Source organism: Eublepharis macularius, chromosome 8, assembly GCF_028583425.1.
Source record: "Eublepharis macularius isolate TG4126 chromosome 8, MPM_Emac_v1.0, whole genome shotgun sequence".
Taxonomy (NCBI): domain Eukaryota; kingdom Metazoa; phylum Chordata; class Lepidosauria; order Squamata; family Eublepharidae; genus Eublepharis; species Eublepharis macularius.
The window spans coordinates 14,201,669-14,226,523 of record NC_072797.1 but is presented as its reverse complement, the minus strand read 5'-3'; the positions used below and the strand labels follow the sequence as shown (position 1 = coordinate 14,226,523).

The following is a 24,855-nucleotide window of genomic DNA, read 5'->3' as shown; positions in this document are numbered from 1 at the left end:
CTTCTGAAGTTGCCGTTTTCTCCAGAGGAACTGATCTCTGTAGTCTGGAGATTGGTTGTAATTCTCCAGCCACCACCTGGAGGTTGGCAACCCTGTGTGGGACACACTATTTGTGCCCCCTGAAATGCCTCTGAATCCAGCTAAATGCCATTGCATGGAATGGAAGGGACACCCTAAGTATTATTTTTCATCTTGGAGTTGTGCGAAGTTCCAGGGACTGACCCTTTACATGGCAGTTTGTATGTAAGGAAAGAGTACAGGAGACATATTTACGTTTTTGCAGTATTTCTTTATTGGCAAATATACTGGTGGAACAAGGGAGAAACAGACAAATACCCAAGACCCTGAAAGCAGCAGTATTTCCCCCAACCCCCGTCAAGCAAACAACGTGCACTAGAAGTCTCTCCCCATCTATCTCAAGGCTGCATTCCGCCGACCAGCTATACAATCAGACTTTAGTCTTCTTTACTGATCAAATCCACCTTGCCAAACAGTTTCTTTCCAACAGGAAAGTCACTGAAGTGGGAACAGTAGTGAGTAGCTACCCAGCGTTAAAAGTTGACAATTGAAGCAAGTATGTTCTGGACAAATCAGAGGACTAGCCGTGGCAGAGAGAGACTTGGTGTGAATCCCCTCAGAAATCAGAGCTAAGCTACAAGAGACGAATTACACGAGGTCGTGCATGTGAAGGGAGTTGCGATGTTAGCCGGGAAGCTGAGTTTTAAAAGAGATCGGAAGGCTTTGTCAATTTCCTCTCTCTACAGAGCCAGCAAAGATCACTCCTCACTCCTGACGTCTTTGTCAGTTTCACCTCCCCTTCTAGGAGGGGAAGAGGAAATAAACAAACCCTCTGAGGAGCTTTTTTTACTGGCTCTGTAGAGAGGAGACATTGACAGAGCCTTCTGGTCTCTTTTTAAACTCAGCTTCCCAGCTAACATTGCAGCTCCCTTCACATGAGCATCCTCGTGTAATTCATCTCTTGTAGTTCAGCTCTCAGGTGTGACTCTCTGTGCGAGGGACTGGAAGATAAGACAGGATTCATACTGAGCCTCCCTGTGCCCTTAACTCTTCCCTTCCTCCTCCCCTTCTATAATTTCACCTGTAAAAATGTGGGAATAGCATCTGAAGATGTGAGCTCTAACTCATAAAAGCTCTGAAGGGAAAAAAGGTGGAAAAGTTTGGTTCAATCCCTGCTTTCACCAGCTTGAAAAACAAAGGTAGCAGGTGATGCAAACGTCTGCCTGAGACCCGACAGAACTGGAGCCAGTAAGATAACTTTGGGTTACCTGAACCAGTGGTATTGCACTGGACAGGTTGACTTCATGCATTTGTGGTTTTGTGTGTGTGTGTGTGTGAGAGAGAGAGAGAGCTGGCATCATGTAGATGCTCTGGGAGGGAACCTGCAGCCCCCATTCATCCAAAATTTGACTCACCTAATGTAATGTGATACCTCTGGTTGAGATGAGGCAATTCAGGGGATATATCCCCAATCAATCCTGTGAAAGAGAACTTGTTCTAGACTGTTGACAACCTCTTGGTGTGCTTTTATTCCAGCAGTACAAATGCAGCGGTAATGTTTTCAGTAAATCTATTGATCCTATTGGCAATTGTCTTGTCTCATTCAGGGTAGTTTTATTATTTTTTTTAAATTAAAATACAAGCTTGCGTTTTGCAGCGGCTGCTAATATTGCCCTGGAGATGTCGTCGTGGATTGTTTGATTTCAGGGCTTTGACAAACAGGGTAACTGAACAAATCTTCTCCAATAGTATTGCCTCCTCTTAATGATTTTTGGCATTGTTTTAATTAAAATGTAAGTGTAGCTGCATGATGCCAGAAATGTCTATTACCTCGTTTAATTAGCAGTGAGACAACTCTGTGTAACAAAATGGAAACTGCAAAGAAGAGGATTGGAGGGTGTGGCTCTTGTTCACAGCTCAGTTTTCTTGTTTACATCCTAAGCCACAGGTTGTACAGGAAACAGTGGTAACTGTGGCCTCCAGGCTTTTAGCATATTGTTCCTTTGTCAAGGGACCCTCCCCATTATCGCACAAATTGTATATCTCCTCTCTACTTTTTTATTAAATGAACGTTGACACCACCCTGTATCAGAATTCCAAAGGTGTCCACAGGTGCAAAAAGGTTGGAGACCCCTGGTCTAGAAGTTGCATTTTGCTATAGGATTTGGCATCCCTGTGGCTCCTCTTCCGCTTTTCAGCTGTGCCATCTAGTACAATTCACAGTGAGTCAGGGACATTGCGTAGTGCATTTCCCCATCTGTGATCCCCATTCATGGTGGCTGCCAGTAAAAAACGTTGCTTCATGATGATAGTGATTCATACTAGATCATATGAACTAGAGGTGGGCATGAACTGGGGAAATGGTGGTTCGTTGCAGTTTGTTGCTGTTCGTGGTACGTCGTGTTTCACTAACCACGAACCGCCATGAACTTGCCTGGTTTGCAAACCGGTTCGTTTGGTTCATTGGTTCGTCACTTCCGGGCTGCAGAATGTCTGCAGAAAGCCCATCCCCCGTTGCCTAGGTAACAGATTGATTGGCACCAGACTGTCTGCAGTGACAAACTGAAAAATTAACCATACGAACTGCTCAAAAATCATAGTGGTTCATCATGGTTCGTCAGAAATGAGTTCCAATGAACCGTCAGTTCGCGAACCAAAAACCGGCCCGGTTCATGATGAACTTTGATGCGTATTTGGGTTCGTGCCTATCTCTAGTTGGGACATTAACTCTTGGATGACCTGGAAATTAGCAGCGTGTGGGGCATCGGATGGATGTTTAAATAGTAGCATGTTAAGTAGTAGGATTTTTTTAGGGCTCCTGATGACCAGTATTGTGGTGTGGCTTATTATGATAAATTAAACTACACTGAGGGCTGGGGATGATAGTTTTGAAACTGAGCTTTGCCTCTATAATACAAAATCCCCATCCTGTCCACTCCCCCGCATTCAGAAATGCGGGTGTGTTCTTGTCGTCTGGCTTGCATGCATTTGCTGAATCGAATGTCTTTCTTTATGTCCTAGAAACAAGATGAACACCTGCATAATTTTTGCAGATTGCTGGGCGTGGAGCACAGCCAGATGGAGCATTGGCTTTGCCATCGGAAGCTGGTCACCACTTCGGAGACCTACATCAAGACCATGTCCGCCCAGCAAGCGGTGAACGCCAGGAACGCGCTGGCCAAGCACATTTATGCCCAGCTGTTCAACTGGATTGTGCAGCACATCAACAAAGCCCTGTACACCACGGTCAAGCAACACTCCTTCATTGGGGTGCTGGACATTTACGGGTAGGCAGAAAGGGCTTTTGAAAGCATCTGTTGCTTTGATGTTTGTGGAGCTTTTGTTTGTTTGTTTACCAGGGCTTGTTGTGTAGCTGAGTGTGAAGAATGACTCAATTTGCCATGCACTTGCTCGGTAGGGCTGGAGCAGGAAAGGGTATGGCACAATTGGTGCTGTGTGAGTCACATTGGAAAATCAGAAAATGGCCATGCAAACAGCAGAGCTTTTTCATCTCTTCCTAAAGAGGGCCAGTGTTGTGTAGTGGTTAGAGAGGCAGACTACAATCTGGGAGACCCAGGTTTGAATCCTCACTCTGCCGTGGAAGCTTGCCAGGGGACCAGTTTGGTGTAGTGGTTAGGAACAGCAGGACTCTAATCTGGAGAGGCGGGTTTGATTCCCCTCTCCTGCGCTTGAAGCCAGCAGGGTGACCTTGGGTCAGTCACAGCTTCTAGGAGCTCTCTCAGTCCCACCCACCTCACAGGGTGATTGTCTAGGATAATAATAATAATACTTTGTAAATGGGACAATTTTGAGTCAACTATATACGCTTTTTTAAAAAAGTTTTTTTATTTATATAAAATGATAAACTCAAACATAAACGACATCATACAATCATCTAAATCGTATCTCTACAATCATCCACTATTTCAGCTTTTCCTTTTTGCTACTGGTAACTTTACAAGATTTTTTTTTCTTACTGCTTCTGCATCCCCATAAAAAACGTTACTTGACCGTTACATACTAAGGTGCAAAGAGAAGGTGCGGGAGTCGAACTGCCACAACAGACATCATTTCCCCATGATTCCCGTATGTCCAGGAGGATATGGAGCAGCTAGCCAGGAAAAGCGATATTCTTAATTTGAAGAAGAGCTTTTAAAGAGTCAAAAAGAGAATTGCAGTTCAGCAGGTCTGAGCTGGTACATTTCTACAGGCTTCAGACGCCGGCAAAAGGCATTCCTGTTGAGAAAGTAGAACATGGCTGAAGAGGAGATCATCTAGCAACTTGGGACCCTGTGGCAGTTAGAATAAGGTGCCTGTGGGAACATGTCCTGCCTCGTTTCTAGAGGACTCAAATCCAAAAAAAGCTGGTGCGATAGGGTTGTTATACGGGCCAATCAGAGGTCTGGAGAACTTTGTTCATCACCCTGATGCCCTTGGCAACAGAGTAGGGTGGAAATGAAATAATGGCTGATTCCGCACACGTTGGATAATGCCATTTCAATGCACTTTATCAATCATTTAAGGTGGATTTTTTGTTCCGCCCACAAAAAAATCCATTCCAAATGATCTATAAAGAGGATTGGAAGTGCATTATCCAACGTGTGCGGAATCACTCAACATCTCCCATACCACTTTCTCCACACCCTAGAGAACGGCGTGCACCTTTCTCATAATGTTCCCTCTTGATCACCCCTTCTGTTCTAACCAAAAGAAACTCCATTTTTCTTTTAGCCTTTTGTCTCAGAGAAAGAATCTCCACTTCCTTGGAAAATTGTAAGAAAGAAGTGCCCGAATTTGGAATTGTTAAAGCGAGCCTTGCAAATCCTTATAATCTCTCTTGATTTCCAGTGGAGTCCCCCATCCAAGCACTACACAAATGCATGAGTGCCTTATTTCTGACAGCCAAACTAGATGTTACTTCTTTTATGCAAAAACAGAGCAGGGAGGGAAGGGGTTTTTCCTGTTTCTGCTGCCACATGTGCACACAATATCTCCATGCAGAGTAGCAGTATTGGGATAATGTCTCCCTTCTGCACTGTTTTTGCACAGGGAAGCAATCCTGGTGGAAAAGCCGAAGCTGTCCCTCCCCCAGCAAAAGCTTTCTGAGCCCATTTGCACTCTCCTTTTTTATAGAAGCCCTCCTCTGGAGCTGCTGTTTGACTGGGCAGAACACAGGTTGGCTCCATGCCGATCTCGTTTTTAAAAGTCACATCTAGTTTGGCTGTTTGTCCAGAACATTTGTCGGTCAAGGTCAATACTGTCTAATCTAATTGGCAGCTAATCTCCAAGGTCTCAGGTAGAGGTCATTCACATCACCTAGGCCGATTCCAGACGGCCCCCCGCCTCGTGAAACGTCGCGCGTCGTCGCGCAGAAAACGCGAAATATCGCGTTTTCTCGTGCGAATTTTGTGCGATGTCGCGCAAAACTCACGCGAGAAAATGCGATATTTCGCGTTTTCTGCACGACGACGCGCGATGGCGCGCGACGTTTTGCGAGGCGGGGGGCCGTCTGGAATCGGCCCTAATCTTTTTTTGTTTTGTTTCACCGGAGATGCCGAGGATAGAACCTGGGACCTCCCAAACGTAAAGCACATTCTCTGCACCTGAGCCATAGCCTCACACTGCACTCTGAGATTAATACACCAAAGTTGTTATTGAGAAGAAAAAGAGAGGGCTGGGAACAAGGCAGAGAAGCATACACTTAGAGCCAAGCTACAAGAGACAAATTACACGAGGAGGAGCACGTGAAGGGAGTCGCAATGTTAGCAGGGAAACTGAGTTTTAAAAGGCTTTGTCAATTTCCCCTCTACAGAGCCACCTAGATTGCTCCTCAGAGGGTTTGTTAATTTCCTCTTTGCCTCTGGAAGGCTCTGTCAGTTTCACTTCCCCTTCTAGGAGGCAAAGAGGCAATAAATGTTCTGAGCAAGGATCTCCCTGGCTCTGTAGAGAGGGGAAATTGACAAAGCTTTCTGATCTCTTTTAAAACTCAGCTTCCCATCTAACTTTGCGACTCCCTTCACGTGCTCCTCCTCGTGTAATTCGTCTCCTGTAGCTTAACTCTTAGTCCAAGGGACTGTGATCAGGAACTTGCCTTTGCCGATAATATCCGTAAAAGAGTAGAGTAGATATGAAAATGCTTATTAATGTGAAACCTTCCCCCCTCCTCGCTCATCCACTGGTGATGATTTGTCAGGGATGGTGCGGGGGTGGGAGAGGTTGCTCCTTTAAAAAAAAAAAAAGCTGAGCCAAAGTGACGTTTGATTGATCAAAGGGGGCACTGCAGCGTAAGCAGCTTTGCCAACAGTGTGTCAAGAGTATGATCTTTATAGCAAAAAGAGTTTTATCTGTTAGGGCGAGTAAGCTCCTTTCTTCTCATTTTCTTGAACATCTCAATGAGAGGCTCTGAATGGATGGATCAGAGTGGGGGGAACTCGCCAGGTCTAGCTGCCTCCCTCCCCCAAGGTGAAACCAGGCATCCCCTGCCCCAAATTTTCATAAATGTTCCCCCAAGTAGAACATGAGTGGATTAGGAAGATGCTTCTTTCTTCAGGCATTTTCAGATGTGGCAAGAAAAGGCAGTATGGTGTAGTGGTTAGAGTATCAGACTAGGATCTGGGGAGACCCAGGTTCGAAACCCTACTCTGCCATGGAAGCTCTCTGGGTGACCTTGAGCCAGTCACACACACTCAGCCTAACCTACCTCACATGGTTGTTGTGAAGATAGAATGGAGGAGCTGAAAATGATGTAAGAAACTCCATTGGGGGAGAAAGGCAGAGTATAGCAAAGTAGATAAATAAATTGAAATGGTGCCTTCTCTGTTTAGTGAAGGAGCTCAGGGTGGCATACCAGGTTCTTTCCTTCTGCATTTATCTTCTCAACAGCCCTGTGAGGTAGGTGAAGCTGAGGGAAAGTGGCTGGCTTAAGGTCATCCTCTGCGATCCGTGGCTGACTGGGGATTTGAACCCGCGTCTCTCAGATTGCACCACATTGGCTCTCAGATTAATGTTTAATGGCTATAATATACAATTGTTTTTAAACTGATTTGTAAAGGAATGATGCGGGATAGAAGTGTTTGAAGTTACCACCACTGGCAATGAGCCATCACACACGTTCTTCCAGTTGATAAAGTTGCCTCACTCAGTTTTATTGTAGAGCCAGCCTTCCCCCCACCCCCCCAGGAATATTTCCCCTCCGACATCGTGTTGAGTAGTGAGAAATAGTTCCAACAGACAATGGTCAGTCAAGCCATCCACATCAGAGGAAAACAAAACATCCTTCAAGATCTCTTGCCTATTGGACTGGAAAAAGAATATCTTTCCGACTAATTATACTAATCAGCAAGGCCCTAAACAAGGGGTCCCCAGTCTTTTTGAATCTGCATGTGTCTTTGGGATACTGGCACAGCGTGGTGGGCACAGCCACAAAATGGCAGCCACAAAATGTCTATCACGGGAGGCGGAGCCAGTCACTGAATGGCTGTTGCAGCTTCTGTCGTACAGTGAAGATCCTTGTGCTGTGGTGGCAATTGCTGCCAAACAACATTTTAAAAAATCTGCTCATCCAATCAAATCTCCAGTGGCCAATCTGAAGCCTTGCTGGGCAAACCCCCCTTCTTGATCTCACTCACTTCCTAAAAACACTTGGTGGGCGCCATGAAAGGTTTCAGAAGGTGCCCACGGGCAGCACGTTGGAGACTGCTGCAAACCCTTCACTGACTATCTTATACATGATCCATAGCCACAAAGAGCCTGTGTAGAATGTGTGCCATAGGTCTGTGGCACATTAACGTTATGTGATAATGCTGAACCAACATTTGAGTGTCTGCTTCAGTGCAGCTTAACAAGGAGATGAGGAGGAAAAGGCAACTGGCCAAGTACCGTAGACGCCAATGAAAATTTTATCATGAGCCAGATATGCTTTCATATGCATCCCGGTTCATTGCGTTACTACAGAGAGCTCTGGAGCACCAGGCTGTGGCTGGCACATATGCATAATTTATCTTTGCCTCCAGTTAGTAAGTATAGCAGTAAGCAATGCTGTAGTGTAGTTAACTAAGTCCCGTGCTAATGGGGCATGCAAATTCCATACTTATTGGCTTCTTTGGTCATTTGGCAACTGTATCCCGTTGTGTTAATGGCAGCTTCAATCACAGACTGGTAACCACTTTCTCTGCTTTGGCATATAGTTGGGGCATTTGGCATCTCTTTCACCTCTTTCACTTCAACGTCTTTTATTCATTTGTGACACTCGAAATCAAAGAAGATGCACTGAAGTGTGATTTGTACTTTGTAATAGGGTTGCCAGTTCCGCTGACCCCACCCCCCACTGCAGGACATCTGGGGCCCAGCTACTACCTTGGGTTTTTCCTTTTCCCATGCGTGTGCACGACACTCATGCACCCAGCTTGCACAATGACATCACTTCTGGGAAGTGACATCATCAGTGCTGGTCACAGGCTGTCCTGGGAGCGCTCCTATGCTTCCCAGGGGGCAGAATTGGATCCAATTTGGCCTGATTTGGGCCTGAAGCGGGCCAAATCAGACCACTGTGGAGCGTGGCAGTGCTCTTGCACTATGCAGTGGCACAATTCAGACCAAATCCGGCATGATTCGTGATGAATCAGGTCCGAATCACCCCGGATCCAACTGCTGCAGAGCATGGCAGCATTCCCATGCCACACAGCAGCCTGATTCGGGCCCAAATCGGGCCACTGCAGAGCACATGAGCACTCCCTCACCCTGTAGCGGCCAAATTGGGCCTGAATTGGGCCCAAATCTGGCTGAATTGGGCCTGATTCAGACCAAATTCAGCCCAAATTGGGCTGCTGCGGTACGCAGGAGCATGTCACCTGACAGCCCACCCAGGAGATACATTCCCCCTCTGCTGGCCAGGTAAGGGGGTGTAGGGTGGTAGCGGGGAATCTCCCGCCCCTGGCAGGGACCGGCATCCCTACTATGTAACAACATTCTTCCCTGTGTAGTAAATACCCAGTTTTAATTTTATATGGAAAAGGTTTATTGGAAATTTATAGGGAAAACGTTTATAGGAAAAAAACAATTTCAGATTGTTTCAAAATCTGCATACCACTAGCAACTTGTTATTGAAGTAGAACCTTTGGGTCTAATATGCTATGCTAAAAAAATCTATGTTTGCATTCCTTCCTTCTTTTTTGAGAATAAGTGGGCTTGTGTGTATTTTCCAAGACCATCCTGAGTATACTGTCTCAAAATTTTGTCTAGAGAAGTAATGATCAAGCTGACACTGCACAGCAGGGGGGCAGAATTAGTACAGCTTTGTGCTATTAGCAGATTTCCTCTTTCAGGGTTTTAAAAAGATATTGCACAATTTATCTTCTTTTCAGCTAACCTAGGTGTGGAAGATCAAGGCTGTCCTCTTTAAAAAAATAAAAACAATACAGGTACTCTTGTGGTGCTAATATGCCTTTTCTCATGGGGCAAATAGCACAGCGAGCGGACAGGGTAATAGGTAATAATTTGCATTGGTATGGCGCTGCCTAGTCTTCAAAGGAGATTCGAAATTGCTTATTTATTTTTATTATTTGTAGTCTGCCTTGTGGGATCTGAGACGGATTACACAGTTGCAAGTGAAAATACAGTATAATCAACAGTCAGGGCATTCATTGAGCAAAGTACAATAATGTACAGCAGCTCAGACATTCAGTGAAAAAGATACAATAGGATATGGAAGCAGGAAAATGTGGGAGAAAAAAAAATCTGCTTTGCTAATCAGACTCTTGTCATCTTAGCAAGAATCCTGTATGGTAGGTGAGTATTATCAGTAAGGTTGCCAACTCTGAGTTGAGAAATTCCTGGAGATTTGGGAGTGGAGCCTGCAGAAGAGCGGGGTTTGGGGAGGGACCTCAGCAGGGTAGAATGTCCACCCTCCAAAGCAGCCATTTTCTTCTGGGGAACTGATCACTGCAGTCTGGAGATCAGTTGTGATTTCAGGAGATCTCCAGGCCCCCATCCTGGAGGCTGGCAACAATAAATAAATTGTATGTTGGCCCCAGAAACCTAATTAAAGTATTCCATGTTTGAGCCATTAGCAGAGTATATTGTTTAACAGTGAAAGCATGGCCATAGGTGGTTGTGAGCTGGTCGTTCTGACTGGTGTGTATGCAGGAGAGAAAATAACAAAGCATACACTTGGTTGTTGTGGGTTTTCCGGGCTGTATTGCCGTGGTCTTGGCATTGTAGTTCCTGACGTTTCGCCAGCAGCTGTGGCTGGCATCTTCAGAGGTGTAGCACCAAAAGACAGAGATCTCTCCGTGTCACAGTGTGCAAAAGATGTTGGCAGGCCATTTGTATCTACTCAGGAGGGGTGGGGTTGAGCTGAGTCCTCCTGTAAGAGTTTCCCAGGGTGTGGAATGCTAATGGCGGGAGGCTTCACTGTATCCTGAGGAGGTTCTTTTGCATATGGATTGGGGCTTGATGTGCTAATCTTCTCTGCAGGGCTATTGTCGGGATAGAATGTTTTGTTAGCCTGGTGTTTTTCAGCACTGGAAACCATGCTCTGTTCATTCTTAAGGTTTCTTCTTTCCTGTTGAAGTGCAGTCTGACAACTACTTTGTCAGACTGCACAGGGAAGCCATTGAAATTCACAAGCATAAGCAAAACTTCAAAAAAAAAACCTGTTGGTCGTGAAACTTGAGTATAAATTCCATGTGGTGCAGGGACGCATACCTAAATCGAGTCAAGTGTGATTGCATTGATTGAACTTCTCTTTCGAAGAAGCATCAGTGAAAGGGCCGTTAAGGTGAGACCTGGGTTTCAGCGGGGGGGGGGGGGGGGCGGCGGCTGCATTTGTAGGATGGAAGAGACATAGTCTGTGCAAATGTTGCTTCTTTTTCTCCTGCATTTAAAACCTCTGTGGCTTTGCATTTTTCATGAAAAGGAATCCATCCTTCAAGCTAGCCTTCTGGGTAGCCCCACAGGCTGTTACAGTTACTTAAAGAGTTCATACGCACAGCATCGGTTTTTAAGCAAAAAGGAGAAAGTCTGTTTTGTAAACGGCGAGTCTAGTCTAGGGGCTGCTGTAGTGGTGGGGACAGCTGGATTTGAATCCGTCAGGGGAGGGCTCTGCCCTGCGGGTCCCACCAGAAAGCCTGACTTGTCTGCAGTTCCCACCTCTGAACCTTTGACCCATGACTGGGTCAAAGAGTGACAAACACATGAAGAGAAAAGCTTCCTCCAAATCTCTATTTGTTCAGGGTTCCCAGTGCTTGGTGTTCTTAAACTGGATCAATGGTACCTATGCTCACATCGTTCACGTACCAGAGGTCTGTCACCCAGGAGTGTTTGCACTGATGCTACTCATCAGGGCATTTTTTCTGGGAAAAGAGGTGGTGGAACTCAGTGGGTTGCCCTCAGAGAAAATGTCACATGGCCGGTGGCCCCGCCCCCTGATCTCCAGACAGGGGAGTTGAGATTGCCCTCCGCACAGCGCGGAGGGCAATCTAAACTCCCCTCTGTCTGGAGATCAGGGGGCGGAGCCACCGGCCATGTGACCATTTTCAAGAGGTTCCGGAACTCCGTCCCACCGCGTTCCTGCTGAAAAAAAGCCCTGCTACTCATGTAGGAACCAGCATTCCCGTTTAAACAAAATGCAGCATGTAATGTATCCCACGTGGGTACCTTGAGTCGTTTGGGTGCTGTTATTTTTTAAAAACATGGCTGGTATCCCAATTGATCTGGGACCCAGGGATGTAATGATTAAGTAACTGGTGTCTGACCCCTCAGGGATCCTGAGTCAAACGTCATATTCCCTGAAAAAATTGTCCATTTTTTGTTTGTCTCGTTGTATGTGTGTTATGTGCCGTCAAGTTGCCTCTGACCTATGGTGACCCTATGAACGAAAGACCTCCAGAACATCCTATCATTAACAGATTTTCTCAGATTCTGCAAACTGGAGGACGTGGCTTCTTCTAATGAGTCAAGCCACCTCGTTTTAGGTCTTCCTCTTTTCCTACTGCCTTCCACTTTTCCCAGCATTATTGGCTTTTCCAAAGAATCTTGTCTTCTCTTGATGTGACCAAAGTACGATAGCCTTAGTTTTGTCATTTTAGCTTCTAGGGAGAATTCAGGCTTGATGTGATCTAGTACCCCCTTATTTGTCTTTTTGGCCATCCATAGTACCTGGAAAACTCTCCTCCAGCACCACATTTCAAATGAATCAAGAGTCTTGAAGTATGAGGCAGAAATTAAACTCCAAATGTGTTTGTGTTTGAGAAGAGACTGTTGTTTTCAGTACTAAACAGGGTAGAGGAGTTCATTCATTCATCATCAGTCTTTAGATCTGGCCAGATGCCAGGATAACACCATCATCCCTCCATGCATCTGACAAAGAGAACTGTGATTCTCGAAAGCTTATGCCACAGTAAACTTGGTTAGTCTTAAAGGTGCTACTGGACTCTTTTCAATTTTGCTACTACAGACTAACACGGCTAACTCCTCTGGATCTACGTTCATCCTCAAGATGAGTGGACTCTGAACCACAACCGCAAGTTCTTAGGGAATGAGCTTCTTTCACCCTTTTTGATCTTGTCCATGGAGGGGAGGATTTCATAAATCGTATTTCAGGACTCTGACCATTTTTTCTTCATGCTTACTCTGCCTTGTACAACATACTTCCTCCGTCTTCCAGACCACCACCAGTTTGTGTACTGGTTTATTCACAGAACCTCTCCACAGCTCAGTGTCTCAAGCCATTCACCACCACCACCCCTTTCAGATTACCGTGTATTATGGCACGTATATGTAGGCCTTCATTGTATCTTCCACACTCCCACAGTTGCTGCCTGACATCTCAAACACGCCAGTGTTTTCCACATGACCTGTCCTGTACAATCGAGCTTTTAAAAGAGACTTCAGGGTGATGTGAAAAGGGTTGTTTCTTGTGGTATATATGCTGGTTTCTTTGTCCCGCTGTTTTGTTTGGCCAAGAAGGCTTTTGATTGTTCATAGTGCTTCCAAAGAACTGCAAAGCCTGTTTGATAGGCGGCCATAATGGACCGAAAGGTTGTGTCTATCTGGGCAGCAAAAGCTCGATCATGCTACCAGCAGCTCTCTCAAAAACCATCAGGCCTCCTGAACCTTAATGGATTTTTGTTGTGTAGTGGTTATGAATGGCAGGACTCTAATCTGGAGAGCTGGGTTTGATTCCCCACTCTTCCGCTTGAAGCCAGCTGGGTGACCTTGGGTCAGTCACAGCCCTTCCAGAGCTCTCTCAGTCATGTCCACTTCACAGGATGATTGTCACAAGGATAATAATAACGCACTTTGTAAACCTCTGCGTGGGCATTAAGTTGTCCTGAAGGGTGGCATATAAGTCGAATGTTGTTGTTGTTCACTGACACCAAAGCACTTTTGAGCCCCTGTGGTATTTTGTGCGCCTGTTTTAAGGGCCATGAATGTAGAGAATTTGAAAGAGGTATAAGATGCATACTGTGGACATTATAGGGTGCTGAAAACCAAGCTAATTTCAAGCCTGACTTGGAGAATATCCTTAGACACGCTGAAGTGGCCCCAGTTTGCATCTGTGATACGCTGTTGTCTGTTTTGCCCTGCTCAGCAAAAGGAACTGGTCATATCTAAAGATTGTAGCAGCTCATAGAAGTGAAAGAGATGCGTTTGTACTTGGTGCAGATCCATTTTGGGTTCACCCTGCTTCCAGATAGGGTGAGGATATATTGGTTTGTTGGTGAGTGCATGCTGAAATTTATTTATTAAATATTTGTGAACCCGCTTTGGTTGGAGTCCCATAGATTGCACAGATGGTTGATCCAAAGGCACAGAAGTGCAAATAACTAATTAAGAGCCAATCTACAAGTGACGCCTGACACAGGTTGGACACTTGTCAGCTTCCATCAAGTTTTGATGGGAAATGTAGGCGTCCTGGTCTTGCAGCTTGGCTCTCCGACTGCTGCCCAATGGACTTTTCAACTGTCACTTGTCAAATGTAGGCAGCTTGGCGGAATGTCAGACAAGTGACAGTTGAAAAGTCCATTGGACAGCAGTCGGAGAGCCAAGCTGCAAGACCAGGATGCCTACATTTCCCATCCAAACTTTACAGAAGCTGACAAGTGTCCAACCTGTGTCAGGCGTCACTTGTAGTTTGGCTCTAAGAGAACTGACTTCAAGTAAAAGTAAAATGGGAAAGGCTTGTTTTTCTAGCACTAATGGTTTGGCGTATCTGTAAGTGCTTTTAGATTATTGGAGCACTTTGTGTACAATAACAATTGTTACAACAATCCTGTAATGTAAGCTAGTATTATTATCCCAGAATGAGGAGCCAAGCCTGCAACAATAGTGGCTTGCCTAAGGTGGGGTTTGAACTGGAAACTTTCCATCACAGTCGTAAACTTCTCACTGCACCAGCTCATGTTAAAACACAGGAAAATTGCTAAGCTTGAATATTCTTACAAAGCACGATTCAGTCTGGAATCTGAGCATCACATCAGCATAAAATGGAATCTTTGGTCCCACTTCTAGAGAAACAACTTGTCTTTTATGTTCTAGTGTTTGGTTTTATGTTGACAAGGGAACAGTTAAATTTCCACTCTTTAGATCCCACAGAACATAACTTCACAGATCCAATTAAAAAAAACCTCAATCCAAGCTACTATTTTTGATAGGCTGATTTGAAGTCAGGTGTATTCTGTTATCTTGCAAAGAAAAAATGTCCTTGATCAGCCACAAAAAAAGTGGATTGGATTTCCTTCAGAGGAGAAACACTCTTGCGAGCTGTGAAAGTTAAACAGTATTATTGTGAACCTTCAGTCCACGTAGTCTGTGTGCTAAGCTGCTACGTTTGGTAACAGAGGAGCTCTTAATCTGATAAAATCAAAGAAATTGGGGAACATTTTTCAACCAACCAAGTCTGTATTAAATATAACAAGGTTGTAGAGCATGGAAGATTACAAATGTAACCCCTTAAAATGGCAATGAAAAGATATTTTAAGCTCTCTATCTTTATGGTTCAGTAAAAGCATTTTGCCTCGCTGAGCTTTTTTTTATCTTCTCCGAAGCTTTATTAATTGAATGAAAGAGGCTCATATTTCTTCCTGCTCCTTTCTAGCAAGAAGCAAACAAACAAAACCCACAGACATTATTATTCATCTATAAATGGATAGGTCGTTCAGAATATATCTGGTACACCATTTGTCTTTCTGAAAGAAAAGGAGGAATTATTCAAAATGCTGTCAGATTCGATGCTGTGATTTTTGGTTTGACTGAGATGAAACTGGGTAGGGCAGAGCCATTCCAGAGGGCTGGGGTGGTAGCCATTGGTGTTTTGATAACTGGATTTGTGGCAGTAAGGGAGAATGTGTGGAGTCATGTTGAGGGTGCAAGAGGTCTTTTGGTGGGGTGGAACCAGAGAAGTTGGGTAACTTTAACGTACTGCGGATGTTCTCCAGTCAATGAATCCCAGAGGCCAGTGCTAGAGCTAGAATCAAATATTAGTCTTCTCTTTAGGGCGCCACAGGCCTCCTCTTTTAACTTTGTTGATGATCCAAAAAAAGACCTGGTAGACCAGTTCTGTGTGGGCATTCCTTGATATAATGTTGTTGCTTTGCAGATTTGAAACCTTCGAAGTCAATAGCTTTGAACAGTTCTGCATCAACTACGCCAACGAGAAACTTCAACAGCAGTTCAACTTGGTAAAACGGGCTTGGAAATTTTTCCTGGGGGAGGGGAGGGAGGGTTGGCTTTTCCATGAAGCATGGAAAGAGGCCCCTTAAATACATTGTGAAAGGTGTTAATTGTTTTTTTTTATGGCATACTTTACTTGCAGCAGAGAACTGAAAGGCATGTTATTTCATAGATGACAAAATATGTGTTAGCAGGGGTTTTTTTCAGCTGGAATGCGGTGGAACGGAGTTTCGGCACCTCTTGAAAATGGTCACATGGCCAGTGGCCCCGCCCCCTGATCTCCAGATCAGGGGGCAGGGCCACCGGCCATGTGAACATTTTCGCCGAGGGCAATTTAAACTTTAAAAAACTCCCCCCTTGTTCCAGTTGACCCAAAGTGACGTCATTGTGCAGTCCTGATTTCCACCACCTCTTTTCCCAGAAAAAAAGCCCTGTGTGTTAGTATGTTAAAAGGGCACAGAAACGCTCATAGAAATATTTATAGCAGAGCTGCAGTCCTACGTATATTAAAGGTAAAGAGTGTGCACCATTGTATTCAGTGGAGGTTTCTTTCAAAAAGAGTGTGTAGGACTGAAGCCTGAGAGCTACACTAAGCATTACTACTGCCACTAGTTCTCCAGCCGTACAGCAGTCGCAAGTCCCTGTGGTAACTTGTGTGTTAGAAGCACAAACAGGCCTGACTCTAATTGGGACACTGGCAGAGGGGGAGTAGAGGCTCCTGCCTCCGTACTCCCCCGTTGTGTTTTCATCATCTGAAACAAGCCGAGGGCAGAGGGGTCAGGCATAGTTCATACCATTGGGAAGCAGTACTGTTGCCACAGGGACTTGAAGCTATCTGTGAAACGTCTTAACCGCTTGTGGAAACCTCTGTAGCCATCTGTTCACTGCATCACACACAGCACTTAGAGCCAAGCTACAAGTGACACCTGACACAGGTTGGACACTTGTCAGCTTCCCTCAAGTTTTGATGGGAAATGTAGGTGTCCTGGTTTTACAGCTTGGCTCTGCATTACAGCTGCAAGACCTACATTTCCCATCAAAACTTGAGGGAAGCTGACAAGTGTCCAACCTGTGTCAGGCGTCACTTGTAGCTTGCCTCTTAGTGTTTCTAACCTGCGGATATCTTTCTGGTCCTACTGTGGTCTGTCAGGTATCCAGCAATGGAATCCGAAAAAGCCAGTATGCTCCTGGTTCTGCCACATTCCTCTCATGAACCACTTTGTACTGCCCTGGCCACAGATACACGAAGTTTAACTTTGCTCTTAAGCCCTGTCCTGGGGGCCAGTAGTTTGTTTGTAATCGAAAGAAAATCCAGTAGGCTCTTCTGTACTTATTGAGTCTATAATAAGAAAACAAGAAAGGACAACGGGAATAAAACACAAATTTAATCTAGAGCAGCTGGGCCAGTGGAGGCTACGCCTTGTTGGTCTACTAGGCCTCTGAGAAGGTTTTTGGTTTATCATTAAATTACCAGTTCCTAAACACAGACAGATCTTTACTATCTCTTTCTCTTGCAGCATGTGTTTAAATTGGAGCAAGAGGAATACATGAAAGAGCAAATCCCTTGGACCCTCATTGACTTTTATGACAACCAGCCGTGCATAGACCTCATAGAAGCTAAGCTGGGTATCTTTGACTTGCTGGACGAAGAATGTAAGGTAAGTGATCCGGACATTCCCGTTTCGCTCTTTAGATTATGCTGCACGGGTGAAACTCACAGAGTGTGGTCAGGGATGGGAGGTAAGACCATGAAGTGATAAGACTTAAAGTTTAAAAATCACTGTTTCGTACTGCTCTGCGTAACTGAGCAGAATAGCGGCAAAGCACTTTTAAAAATCTCCCCTGTGCAACAACTTGTCTTACAGTTGAATTAATTCCTATACTGCTTCCTAACCATAAAGGTTCCCTTGGTGGCAAATGGAAAAACCTTAAAACAATTGCAAATCAATGAAAGACCCATAAGATAATAAAAATAAGAACAGGTACAAACCTTTAAAAACAATTCAGCTCGATAATTTAAAAAATCATTTTAGCATCAATGAAGCCAGCAGTTGAAACAGTAAAACTATGACATCCATTCAGTAGTAGTAACATCAGCACTGAAACAAGGAACAAAACCAGTTACGCATAAAATACAACTGTTTAAAACCTGGGGAGAATAAAAAAACATTATAACCTGCCACATAAAACTGGTAAAAATGGAACTAGGCAAATTATTCCGACGCGAGGAGGGAATCTCAACACTTTGTCGTCAAGTGTCAACGCACACGCACAGGTTACAAACTTAAATGGTTTTATTTAACTTCTTCATACACGTAAGGAATCTCTACTCACAATTCTTTTAAATAACGAAAGGAGAGAGTGCATCTTTCATGCATAAAGGCACTTGATGGAGCTTTGTAGACGCAATGAATGTGGTGAGAAAAGAGAGATGACTTGCTCCACTCCCTGCTGAGGTGTGAATGAACAAAAGGGGTAATGGCCTTAACAAGTTTTGGCGGGCTTTGAATGCCCCAGGAACTGAACCTGTGGGGTAAGGCACTACAACTCCCATGATGCACTTCTCTTAAAACTATAGGCACACATTCTAGTCTGGTACATATTGATTAATATAGTCAGCTTGCTGCTGGAACAGTACACAAATAGTCGCACAGAGGGCATGTTGCAGACAAGGAGTTTTCTCAACGAGGCCCTGTCCTTTGGGCACTCACCCCACTTCCGTAGAAGGGGGCTTACCAAACACAGCCTCAGATGCTGGCCTTTGTTTATCTATTAAAAATATTTATAAACCGCTGTTCTGAGAGGAGGCTCAAAGTAGTATACAAAATGCAATATAAAATGAGAGAATGCCAGAAAATCGCATATAGTAAATAACCTCAACAGCTTGATCGAAGCCTTCACAGATCCTCAAACTTTCTTTAAAGAAAGCCGTTTAACTGTACTTCCTGTATCAGTCTGTTTCTCCAGTGGTGGGTCCCATCTCCAGAGTGTTGAAATGAGTGTAGAAAATGTTCTGGAATGGGCTAACACCCCCATGAATTGAAAGGACTGCTAAGAGAAACAGCTGAGAAGAATGTATGGTATGCTTGGATGAATGTTAGCATGCTTGGGCAGATCTTAATGGTTTTTATAAAGGGATTAGACCTACAATATAATTAAACGCTCTAGAGGACTCTTTTATAAGGGAATAAGATCAGGGGTCATTTTGTAGAAAAAGAGCTGGAGGAACTCATTAGCATAACTTATTGGCATATGCCACGCCCCTTGCCATCACTGGAAGTGTGTCATTAGCATAGCTGATTTGCATATGCCACACCCCCTGACATCACCTATCCTGGTTGTTTTGGACCCAATCCTGGCCATTCAGGGCCGAAATTAAGCCCAAAATGGCAAAAAGGGGCTGAAATGGCCGAAAAGGGGCCCAAAATGGTCAGGATCGGGCCGCTGCTGAGTGGGAGAGTGATCCACCACCTATCAGAGGCCCGATCCGGGCAGATTTGGCCCCAATCCAGACTGAAACTGGCCCAAAATGGCCAAGAGTCAGGTGGGCGGGGCCACCTGACATGTGACCTCTTTGGGGAACTGCCAGAACGGCGTTCCTGCACGTTCCCCCTCGAAATGAGCCCTGAATAAAATTATCATCTGTTGCCGTGTTTATTGTATGCATCCCCTTCCTTTTACTTCCTTGTCTTCTGCTTTTGTAACCCACTTTCTGCAGCATGCCATTTAACCATTTTTATTGCCTTTAACAGGGTTTTTTTGTTGTTCGTTTACATTGTTTTTTCAGTTCTGTAATCAGAATCTTCCTCTGTTGTTTATTGGTGGTCTTTGCTGTCTTTTTGGATGTATTTTTTTAAGTCTTTTGTAATCCATCTTGAGTTCAGCAGGAAAGGTGGACTATAAACTAAGTAAACAAGTAAATAAACAGGAGAAGGTGGTCCGTAGGGAACTCAGCTCCCAGTCCATTTTGCGTTTTTGCTACACGTTGCTTCTGCTTTTATTCTTGAAGTTGTTGCCCTCTGGCAGACAGAGGCCCGTTTTCACACATCTTACCGGCCGTGGAACATCGTGCAAAGCTCCTGGAACAACAGCATCTTCCTGGCACGATTTCCGGTTCTCGTGTGAAATCGCACCAGGAAGACCCTGTCGTTCTGGGAGCTTTGCACTATATCCTGCGGCCGGTAAGATGTGTGAAAACAACCAGGATAAATGGGGCACCGTTTTACCTCTGGTTTGGTCAAGTTTTCTTGCCTCCCAGGAGGCATGAGATCTCACAGGCAGTTGAGAATCTGTTATGGGGTGAGGAGGGAGAGGAAGGAAAGTATAATGGGTAGATTGGTGTGCTCAAATCACTAACAACGGATTTGATTGGGGATCCCTAATGTAGTGACCAGTGGCACCCTTGAGCCTGCCGACACCTTTCCTGGTGCCTGCGAAGTGGTTGGCTCCAGGTGGGGGCTTTTTCCAAGCATGGCTTCTGATTGGCCAGTGCAGATTTGATCGGCTGTGCAGATCTTTGAAAACATTGCTTTGGCAAAAGCCGCTCCCACAGCACAACGATCACTGTGTGACTGAAGGTAAGCTGCAGCAGCCGTTTTGTGGCTGCAGCCACTGCACGGTGTCAGAATTCCAAATGTGCCCGCAGGCCGCAAAGATTGGGAACCCCTGGATTAGATCCTGCAGAAAATCTCTGCTGATGGGAGAAATTCCCAACAGTTCACTTGGCCTTTTTTCGGCTTTCCTCGAATGTTTCCTGCAATGCTGCTCCGGGACCCCCAGAAGCATTATGGGGGGAGTGGGAGGTTTACAGTCGCAAACACACACCATGTAGTTAGTGGACATTTCTGCTGAATCCAACGCAGTTCACAAACATCCTGGAGAAGCTATTTGGGCCAAGGCAGGGAAAATTCCCCATTCATCTATTCCCCTCGTCTGTTGCCCATCCTGTGATTCTTTATGAGCCTCTAAATACAATAATACACATATGTTATGTCAAAGCTACATTGCCTACTCCTTTCGAAAGAGACAGAGCTGAAATGCTCAATGGCTTTGGAATATGGTTTTAGAAGACGTGCAGGATTCCCTTTTTTCATTTCCACAACTAGCAACATGAAAAATAAAATTCAGTTCAGCTGCTTTCTTGGAAGGAGAGGTTACGGGGTTCCATTTGGGAGAATCTGGTAATATTGGTATCTCCTCTTAATTTAAGACTGTGGGGAGGGTGGGGTAGAAGAGCTGGCGCAACTCCACAGTGCCCTGAATTGCTGAAAACAAAGTTGGGTAATTCTACTCTGACTCAGGAAATTTTAAAAAAAATTTTTAGTATTGTTTTAGCCTTAGTATAAATTCCCTACTATATGAAAAATCAAAGTCCTATTTCCCACCTTGTTGTTCCAAGCAGAAATACCACTTTTTGTGATTTAAGGATAAAATACCTGCAACAAGCAAGCGTTGACTCCAGTCCTGCCCTTTTGATATTAAAGGGAATGCAGCTGTCCTCTGCTGATAAAACGTGGGGTGTCTTGTTGATGGAGGTATTGGCAATGGATCCTGGAAAAGAACAGGCTTCATTTGAGCAAAGGTTGTTGAACCGTATTGTTAAGCATTGTAATATATTCGTTTAAAAGACTTGGGTCTGATCTTTGCATTGTAAGGATACCTGAGTGACTGAGTAACCCCAGGTAAACCTGTCTTAGTGACATACGAGAAACTGCATGGAAAAGCCTTTTGAATCTGCTTTATTTTGAATAATTAAATGGGGGGAAAGCCGCTTTTAACTGTCGTGCTGTGGGTGATTATGAAATTAAGAAAGTTTTCATAGGGAGATGCTGTCAAGTAACTGCTGAAAGATGTATTTTCACGATATGCACATCTTTTTAAGGTAATTAATATATATTTTTAGTTCAACTTGGAAAAAGTTATTGCTTTTTTTCCCCCTGCAAAGGCTGAGTTAGCTTATATGGGTAGATTTTTTAAAAGTTCAACTTGAATAAATTTCTGCATAAATATTTATTTTCTGTTTTCTTATGCAAAGGTGACCTTGCTGTGTAAAAAAAACCACCATAAAACATAGTGAGATAAAATGTTTTTAAAAGATAAAACTAAAAAGGGCCCAAGATTTATCGGCAACCAATAAAACCGTCCCAGGATTCCATCAGAGATATTCATGTATTTCCATTTTGATGGGGAGCCACACCGGACCGGTAGGCAGCATATTTTGCGGAGGTCCCAGGTTTCCTTTCCTGCATGGTGATTGGGAACCCCATCCAGCTGAGACTGTATGGAAGCCCTATTCGGTTATGGCTCTGGCTGTGGACAGCCTTCACACAATGGAGGAGGGGGACCAGTTGCCACCAGCACCTGCCTATGAGCGTACCTGATGTTGGTGCATTTTGTCATCAGCGCTGGAACATGACTCTGCATGTACAGGCCTAACTTGTGCAATCTTTTCTCATCAAAACTGGCCAGGGTGAAGGAAGGTAGACATCAGTATTCCAACATACAGGCATCCAACCAATCTGTAAATGAAGAAGATAAGCACAGCCCCTCCCCCCCCTCTGTTTGTAGGCTCTGCTCAAATAAGGACCACCTTCTCCCAAATGATCTCCCCATCCACTCCAGTCATCATTGGAGGCCCTGCTTCGGGTTCCCTCCCCATCTGAGACTAGATGGGTGGCAGCCCGAGAAAGGGCCTTCTTGGTTGTGGCACCAAAATTTTGGAACTCCCTCCCCAGGGAGATTTGTCTGTCTCCCTCTGTCATTGTTTAGGGAGCTTTGTTTTGTCTCCATCATGGTCTTCCATCTTCGGTTGAAGACTTTTGTTTGTTTGTTTGGCTTACCCTCAGTAAACTCTTATTGGCCTTCCTCCTTGGTTGTGTGCGTCTGTGTTTGTATGTCTATATGTTTTGTTAAATGTTTGTGAAATATTTATATATACATTTTAAATGGTGTTTTAAGCATTTTTAATACTTTGATGTCCGCTTCCTGGGGGGCTCTATTTGGATTGTTTTAATAAATATACCTGCAAAGGGCTGAAAGTCGCTTCCAGTTAGTGGCAACCAGTCTGGGCTATGTGGATTGTTGTGAATCAGAGTGGGTACATCTTGTACCTACTCTGATGAGAATGTCCAAGTACAATCTTCATATGAACTGTGCAAGTTGAAAAGGGTGTACTTGTATACAAACAGCTGTTTTCCTCCTTTGAAATCCATGGAAGCAGGGATCAGTGGGAAAGGGTTGATTCATGTATGTATTCATCACAACTGCTGGGATATGCGTTGGACCTGGGTGCATTGGAGAGAAGAGATTGTTAGATCCAAGTTTCACTCTTTGCTGCATAACAAACCAGCACTGCAAATCCTCACCCAGAACCGCTTTCACCGCTTCAATTTTAGTCAGTCTGGCAAGGATTTCTCCTACTTCCATGAATCTGTGAGCAGAACCACAAGTGACAAAAGGCACAGGTTGGACACTTGTCTGCTTCCCTCAAGTTTTGATGGGAAACGTAGGCAGCTTGGCGGAATGTTGGACAAGTGACAGTTGAAAAGTCCATTGGACGGCAGTTGGAGAGCCAAGGTGCAAGACTAGGATGCCTACATTTCCCATCAAAACTCGAGGAAAGCTGACAAGGGTCCAACCTGTGCCTTTTGTCACTTGTGGTTCCGCTCTGTGTCTGTCTGTTAGATTTGAGTCCAGTACCACCTTAGAGGCCAACAAGATTTTCAGGGTGTAATCTTTCAAGAGTCAGAGCTCCCTTACGCTCTGAAAATCTTGTAGGTCTCTAAGATGCCGCTGGACTCAAATCCTGCTGTTCTACTGCAGACCAACACAGCTATCCACCTAAACCTGTCTGTCTGTTATAACCGCTTCTCCTTCCTCTTCCCCCTTTTTAAAAGGTCCCAAAGGGAACAGATGAGAACTGGGCACAGAAACTGTACGATCGACATGGCGGCAGCCAGCACTTCCAGAAGCCCCGCATGTCAAACACCTCCTTCATTGTTGTGCATTTTGCAGATAAGGTAAATGGGAGAGGGTGCCAAGTAACCAGCAAGACGTGCCATTTGATTAATGATTCCTCCAACCTGGCTCTGTGTGAATGTGCGTCATTGAGTACTCATCAGGCGTTGAGTATTTAACCAACGTTCTTTATAAGAAAGCCCAAGATAATTTAAAACTTGATGTAGAAAACTCCTGTAAAAGTCCGTTTCAGGAGGGATGGCGAGGCGGGAGGTCGTCTCCATTCCATTTTTCTCCCATCCCGTTGTGGTGACAGCCAGTGTCTTCTCCTGGGACCAGGAAAGAGGGTTGTTGTTGTTGTTGTTGTTGTTGTTGTTGTTTTTCTGGCCCTTCTGCTGTGCTTTCCGCTGCATTCTGATGTGCAGAAATTAAAGCAGGTGACGCCTTTATTTGAAGTGACACAGGGAAAATCCATCAGTGGACAGACCGCTGTCAGGCACAGGGCCAAAGGAAAGAAGTGTGGATTCTACACCTCTTTCAGGGCCAAACTAGATAATAATAACAACATCATAATAACATTCAATTTATATACCTCCCTTCAGAGCAACTTAACGCCCGCTCAGAGTGGTTTACAAAGTGTGTTGTTATTATTATTCACCTGTGAGGTGGGTGGGGCTGAGAGAGCTGCAGAGAGCTGCGACTGACCCAAGGTCATCCAGCTGGCTTCAAGCGGAGGAGTGGGGAATCAAACCTGGTTCTCCAGATTAGAGTCCTGCTGCTCTTAACCACTACACCAAACTGGCTCCCCTTGTGCTCTCTATGAGGACATCCCCCCCCCCATTTTAAAGTGTTTTTAAAAATGCCAAAATAGCTTGATTCTGATGAGGCCCACAGCACTTTCGTTCCCCTTGCCTGTGTCTTTTCAAGTACTGAAACAGCTGTGCCAAAAGGTGGGGCCATTTCTACACTGGATTAGGTATGAGGGAGAACAAGAGCGCCTCAGCTCAACACACTGCAGGCCCAATAAGGATCAGGCTCTCGTGGCATTTTCAAATCACTTTGAAACGACAGTGGCGTTCCCCTGGTGGCCATGAGGATGCCCTCACGTCTAGTTTGGCCCTCAGCCTAGAAGCTGACTCGGTGGCTTTGGGCAGGTGACTTTCCACCAAACCTGCTTTTGAGAGCCAAACTACAAGTGACGAATGACAC

The 24,855-nt window shown here is 44.8% G+C and overlaps 1 protein-coding gene across 2 annotated transcripts in view; it reads left to right on the top strand.

Annotated features, from left to right (window-relative positions):
* Positions 1 to 24,855, top strand: part of MYO5B (myosin VB) — a 374,307-nt gene that overhangs the window by 212,055 nt on the left and 137,397 nt on the right. For both annotated transcript variants that reach the window (XM_054986803.1, XM_054986802.1), the window contains exons 10-13: positions 3,040 to 3,305; positions 15,617 to 15,698; positions 17,208 to 17,348; positions 23,586 to 23,708. In XM_054986803.1, the coding sequence (XP_054842778.1) occupies positions 3,040 to 3,305; positions 15,617 to 15,698; positions 17,208 to 17,348; positions 23,586 to 23,708 (612 nt within the window). The remainder of the gene's footprint in view (positions 1 to 3,039; positions 3,306 to 15,616; positions 15,699 to 17,207; positions 17,349 to 23,585; positions 23,709 to 24,855) is intronic.